At 39.9% G+C, this 7,002-nt stretch overlaps 1 protein-coding gene across 1 annotated transcript in view; it reads left to right on the forward strand.

Moving 5' to 3' along the window:
• Nucleotides 1-4,396, forward strand: part of LOC102874408 (placenta-specific gene 8 protein-like) — a 19,264-nt gene extending 14,868 nt beyond the window's left edge. The window contains exon 3 of the mRNA XM_006885262.1: nt 4,292-4,396. Within this exon, the coding sequence (XP_006885324.1) occupies nt 4,292-4,396 (105 nt within the window). The remainder of the gene's footprint in view (nt 1-4,291) is intronic.
• Nucleotides 4,397-7,002: the final 2,606 nt, after the last annotated feature.

Here is a 7,002-nt window from a genome sequence, read left to right on the forward strand (position 1 = left end):
TGAAAGTAAAACTTCAGCCTATTTTAAGACAATTTGGGAGATTAGAAGGCAGGAGAACAATAATCCTATTAAAAAGGTTTTATTTGGTCTGGCATTTACAGATAAAGGTAAATAAAAGTTTAAGAGTAATCACAGACTAACTCAGTCCCACATGGACAAATAGTATATAAAACCATTCTTGTAGAATGAGTATGAGGATCCAAGGTGGGTGGGGGGGGGTTAGAAGCAGAGGGGTGAAGACGTGTGGGGACAGTGGAGATTAATCATGGAATAGTACAATTTGATTGGGAAGGTGAGGGAAATTGGAAGACTCTGGTTTGAAAAACAGTGTATTCAAATTTTGCAAATAAATTAGTATAAAAGTTTTTAAAAAGAGTAATCACAGGATAAAATTAGTTTGTGGAACAACTGAAACTCCAGAGATAATAAAAGAAACTAATCCATTTAAACAAAAAGAAGAAGAAAGGAAGTAAAACTAGTCCATTAATGCCAGACATAAATAATCCAAATACCTCACGGACTAGAGTGATTTAGACTTCTGTGACGTGTGTTTTTAAAAAGGTGGTGAGGGAGTTCTGGTGGCCTGATGGTAAGGAGCTGTGCAGGCAGTTCGAATCCACCAGTTTCTCCAGGAGAGAAATGGACAATCTCCTCCCATTCCATTTACAACCTCTGAAAATCTGCTGGAGGGTCAGCAATGAGTCCGTTCCAACACAGCAGCACATGACATAAACAATGATGTGTTAAAATGTCTTTATATATTATTCTTTTCCTCTGTGTTTACAGTGAGTCCTATGGAGTCTTTTGAGATAAGCAAAGAACTACCCTGTTTGTCTCACTTCTCTCCCAAGGTCCCAAAGGTGACAGCAGGGTCATTTTAAAGAGATTGTGAGGATGGGGCAGAATAGGACAAAGTTTGGCTGGACACAGAGTCACACTGAGTCAGAGGCGCCTCAAAGGCATCTAACAACAATCTTTGCCTGTTGGGGGAAAAGGCATGACCAGCAGCTCCCAGCTGGCCTACTTTCTAAGGCCTCTGTTAACTTCACTGTCTTCCATTCCTCAGCCTTGTTGCGGCTGTTTGCCGTAGAATCGGAATCAACTTATAGCTGACTTTCCAGCAGGTTTTCAGAGGCTTTAAATCATCTCGGAGGAGACTGTTCACCTTTCAGTGGTGGATTCTAACTGTGGGCCTTAGGGTTAACAGAACAACTTCTTACCACAAGGTCATGAGAAATCATTCTCAGCCTAGGCTCAGTTCCTTCTGAGCCTCCACGTTTGAAGATCACAACGCCTTCATCACAGTAACTTCACAACAACCATGTTGGGAGTCAGATTCTTTGAGGCTGTTTTGCTTCATTAATATAATCCCATCTGGATCACATTTTTAAAATTTTTTTATTATTTTTATTATTTTTTTTTTAATGTGTGTTCCGTCAAATCGGATCTGATTGATAGAGGAGGAGATTGCCCCTCCGTCTCTAGTACAGCATCTGGTGGATTCGAACCTCACACCTCTGGGATTGAAGTGCAACTTCTCGCCACTAGGCCACCAGAGCTCACCCAGCTCACTTCTTTTTTTTTTAAAGTGCCTTTGAAAATATCTGGCAATATCCCCGTTTTCTAACAGCTTTAGTGTTTTTCCTTCTTGTCATCGTTCATCACGTCTAATTATTTCCTGAAGGGAAAAAAATAAATGCACCAGCTCAAGCCATCACATTCAACTAAATGTTTTGTCTATATATTATTCTTTGTTGTGATTTTTGTGTTTATAAGAGTGTTATAGTTTGTTTGATAATTTTTAATCAAAGTTCTGGAAGAAAGGCGTTTCTTAGTTTTCTAATTTTACAAGATTTGTGAGGAAAACAATGGTTTCCTGACTTCTCTTCCTCTATAGTTGATTCTTTTTGTGTTTTCTGTTGTAACTCCAAATCAGACTTGTATTGGAACTTGATTTTCCCATTTGAGGCATTATGTATTGACTTCTCACTAGGAAGCTGAGAACCTGCCTCTGGCTTGACCCCCTTTCCTTACCACACAGAAACAGGCTTCCCCAGATCTTTCCTTTCAATAAACCCACTGCCTTCTATTCCGTTCTCACTGATAATAGCCCTGTAAGACAGAGCAGAGCTACCCCCATATGGTTTCCAAGATTGTAGATCTTTATAGAAATATATGTGTCATATCTTTCTCCTAAATAGAGGCTGATAGATTTGAACCACTGTTTTGTTGGGGATTTTTTTTTCTTTTTCTTTTTTTCCCCTCCCTTTGGTTAAAAGTCAAGCATTTAATCACTGAGCCTCTCAGGTTCTTATTTCCAACAGAGTTATTTTAGTCAAATCTATATACAGTGCTTCCTTTATGAGTGCTTCCTTTACTTTTCAGAGTTGTATCATATAGTAAACGATCATTGCTTTTCCCATTAAACTTTGTTTTGTTGGTTGTGTTGTTTTTCTTGTTTCTATTGTGATAAAATATATATAACAAAAAGTTCTGATTTTAGCCATTTTCCCATGTACAATTCAGTGACTGTAATTAATTACATACACCATTCCATGCAGCCATCACCACTAAGTCTTTCCAAGTTCTCTTCACCTCAAAGAGAAATCCAATGCCTTTTCAGTAATAACTCCTCATGCCTCCTTCCCTCTAGGCCCCAGCAACCACTGATAGACTTTTGTCTCCATGCACTTGCCTATTCTAGATATTTCATTTCAAATAAATTAGATCACTCAGTACTTATGCTTTTGAGTCTGACTTATTTCACCTAGTGAAATGTTTTGCTAAATTATTTTTCCCTAGTACTAGCAACAATTAACCTTTTTCATTAGTCATTTTCCATCTACTATTTTTTATCCACTTTTTTTTCATCTACTATTTTTTTGAGTGAACAATAAATTCTTTGCCAGTTTCTTTCTCTTCCACCCATTCATGCCATCTAATACTCCAGCATTTTGATCTTCTTGAAGGAATCTCTCCGCCACTCCCCTGACTACTATCTTTCAAATGTCTCCTGATGCTCGGTTATCATCCTGGCAATTCCCTTTACCACTGCTCCAGGGATTTGAGTAATCTCTCTTCTGCATCAGATTCCTGTTCTTTACAACACATGTTTTATTTCTCAGTGTACTTTCTCATTTTGCAAGAACATAGGCTATGTTATTCATTGTTGTTATGTGCTGTTGAGTCGCCTGTGACTCATAGCAACCCTATGTACAACAGCTCTGAAATCTGCTCTGTCCTGAGCCAATCTCACTGACTCCAACATACCTACCCCATTGCCCCAGTCACTGTATCAATCCATCTCATCTGGAGTCTTCCTCTCCTGCACTGTCCCTCCACCCTTCCAAACATGATGTTCTTCTCCAAGGAGGAAGGATACTCTATCCACATGCCCAAAGTACGTGAGATGGATCTTCAAACCTAGCCTCCAAGGAAAAACTGGGTTTTGCCCTCTCTCCAAGACAGGCTTAGTTGTTTTCCTGGCAGTCCATAGTATGTTCAATACTCTTCTCCAGCACCACAATTCAAAAGCATCGATTCTTCTTCTGTCATATTTTGTTAGTCATTGTCCAGCTCTCTGGTGCTTGGCAAGTAATTGAGTAATTGCAAAGACCACAGTCTGGGTCAGTTTTGAAACTTTAGCTTTTGAAGATCTTTATTCTATTCTTATGCTTGACTGACAGTTTGGTTGGATATTTTATATATATATATATTTCAGAAAAACCTTTTAGGTCACAAAAAGGTAGTAGTTACATAGTACATTCAACTAAGGCTTTGCTACTTGTAAATGCTGAATCCCAAAGATCCATGCCTTCTGCTTCTCTCCAAGATGTTTGTCTTAAAATTCCAAATACCATGGAGAACATTATGCTGAGTGAAATAGCTCAGTCACAAAAGGACAAATACTGCGTAACACCACTGTTCTAAAACAGGACTGACATGGGGGTTAGGAGGGAAACAGAAAAGAGGGGATAGATCATGAACACTGTATTGGAACAGATGAAGGGAAGAACTGTTTAAAAGGAATATATAATTAGGCATGATCTGTATGAAACAGTCCAGAATAAAAGGTATAAAGCATAGTGGATTGGGGTGGAGGGAGGGGACAGAGGAAATTAAGCAACAATTACTGATTTTTTTAAGTGAACTGGGTGAGGGGGAGGGAGAAAATGTACAACAATGAATGAATAAAAATCCAACTTTTCTGTACACTTTCATTAAAGTCAAAATCAAAAAGAAAAAATTTCATACAGGCTTATGTTTCTGTTTCTTTTCTATTTTAAAAAAGGGATCCATCTGTGATGACTATTTGGTGACCGTTTGCTGTCCTCACTGTTCCCTTTGCCAAATCAAGAGAGACATCAACAGAAGGAGAGCTATGCATACTTTCTAGAAAGTCAGTGGTAAGTCAATGCAAACATTCATTCCAGAACCTCTAGGCTTTTAGAAATATAATTAAGTACTTTATAAGTTATGTCTTATTTGGGATAACAAGTAATTAATAACAATTGCTTAACTTTTATTTAAATATAAATACCAACTTTTTTTATTCTTAGGAAGAAAGAAGCTGTATAGCTTGAAACCATATTTTAATAAATCAAAAACTTGCTGCTGTTGAGTCATTTCCAGTGTCTAGTGGCCCTCCAGCAGTCATATCGTTGTTCTTATGTGCTGCCGAGTCACCTGAGTTTCATAGCGACCTGAGTTTCACCTGAGTTTCATAGTTTCAGGACAGCTCTGAACTCTGCCCTGTCCTGAGCCAGTCTCACTGCCTCTGACACACCTACCCCTATTACCACAGTCAGTGAGTTAATCCACCTCATAGAGGGTCTTCCCCTCCTGTGCTGTCCCTCCACCCTCTCAAGCATGACGTCCTTCTCCAAGGACTGGTCCCTCCTAGCAACATGTCCAAAGTATGTCAGATGGAGCTTCAAAATCCTTGCCTCCATGGAGCAGCTTGGTTTCACTCTCTCCAGGACATATTTATTTGTTTGTTCTCTCAGCAGTCCATGGTATGTTTAATACTCTTCTCCAGCACTGCAACCCAAAAGCGTTAATACTTCTTCTATAATCCTTAGTATTTATCCAGCTTTTTTATTCATAGCAAGTAATAACAAAGACCATGGCTTGAATCAGGTGCACCTTGGTCTCTAGACTGACATCGTAGCTCTTCAGTACTCTGGAGAGGTCCCTGACAGCAGATTTCCTCAATGCAATTAATATTTTTATTTCCTAACTGCTTGTGTACAATCTCACTAGCTTTAGTTTGCTTGGCTCCACAGTCAACAATCTTGGCACCAGCAGCCAGTAAATTAAAAGGCGCATTGCCATGGGAAAGTCTGCTGTTAGGGACCTCTCCAAAGTACTGAAGAGCAATGGTGTCTCTCTGGAGACTAAGGTGCGTCTGATACAGGCCATGGTCTTCGCAATCACTTGTTATGCATCAGAGAGTTGGACAATGACCAAGGAGAATAGAAGGAGAATTGATGCCTTTGAGCTGTGATGCTGGAGAAGAGTATTGAGAATACCATGGACTGCTAGGAAAACAAACAGATTTGTCCTGGAAAGGGTTAAATCGGGTGGCTCCTTGGAGGCAAGGATTCTGAGGCTCTGTCTAACATACTTTGGACATGTTGTGAGGAGAGACCGGTCCTTAGAGAAGGACATCATGCTTGGGAGGGTGAATGGACAGCGCAGGAGAGGAAGGCCCTCTATGAGGTGGATTGATTCAGTGACTGGGATAATTGGGATGGGAGTGTCAGAGACAGAGCGATTGGCACAGGACAGAGCAGAGTTTAGGGCTGTTGTACATAGGGTCGCTATGAGTCGCAAGCAACTCGACGGCACATAACAACAACAACAACAACAACTGCTAGTGTGGAACCAAGCAAGCTGAAATTGTTAACAATCTCAATCTTGTCTCCTTCTATTATAATGTGGCCATTAGCCAGGGGTGAGAATCTTTGTTTTCTTGCTGTTAACCTTCAATCCATATTGGAGACTACAGTTCTTCACCTCTGAAAACCCACTGGACGGGCAGCTATGGCTACGGTCCATCAGATATTGGGGGCTCTAAAAGGGCACTGAGGGAGACTGCTCATCTTCTTCCCATGGATCCACTGGTGGATTTAAATTAGAGATAAGCACCTTCTCATTAGCAGCACAATTCCCTATGAACTATGCCACCAGAACTGAACAGTGAGTTTTCTAGACATCTCGGAATTCTGTTGGTCAAAACTAATAAAACTCTTAAATTACTTGCAAAATACTAGAGAAAATAGTATGCTAAGACAAAAAAAAATTAGAACTCATGATCTCTATTAAGAAAAATTCACTTAGGAAACTGGTAAATAATTACAAAATAGCAAAGCAAATGAAAATTATGTTTTATGTACTATTTCAATTGTGACCTAAAGTGGCTATCATGGTGAAATGAGTTTAAATAGAAAAGGGGGAAAGCACTTACAAAGAGCTAAATGCAGAATTCAGAACATTGGAAAATATATAGAATTTCATTATCTGAAATGTAATCAATTAATTTTAAATTCGTTGTACCAAGATTCTTAGCTTTAGCTATTAGGAATGTGTTGTTGTTGTTGTTGTTGTTGCTATGTGTCATCGAGTCGTTTGCAACTCATAGTGACCCTATGTACAACAGCCCTTAACTCTGCTCTGTCCTGTGTCTATCGCATTGTCTATGATACACCCATCCGGATTACCCCAGTTACTGGATCAATCCACCTCATAGAGGGCCTTCCCCTCCTGCGCTGTCCCTCCACCCTCCCAAGCATGATGTCCTTCCTCAAGGACCTGTCTCTCCTCACAACATGTCCAAAGTATGTTAGACAGAGCCTCAGAATCCTTGCCTCCAAGGAGCCGCCCGGTTTAACCTTTTCCAGGATGAATCTGTTTGTTTTCCCAGCAGTCTGTGGTACCCTCAATACTCTTCTCCAGCACCACAGCTCAAAGGCATCAATTCTCCTTCTATTCTCCTTGGTC

This window comes from Elephantulus edwardii, unplaced genomic scaffold (genome assembly GCF_000299155.1).
Source record: "Elephantulus edwardii isolate Elephantulus edwardi_28Jun2011 unplaced genomic scaffold, EleEdw1.0 scaffold00042, whole genome shotgun sequence".
In the NCBI taxonomy this organism is placed as follows: Eukaryota; Metazoa; Chordata; class Mammalia; order Macroscelidea; family Macroscelididae; genus Elephantulus; species Elephantulus edwardii.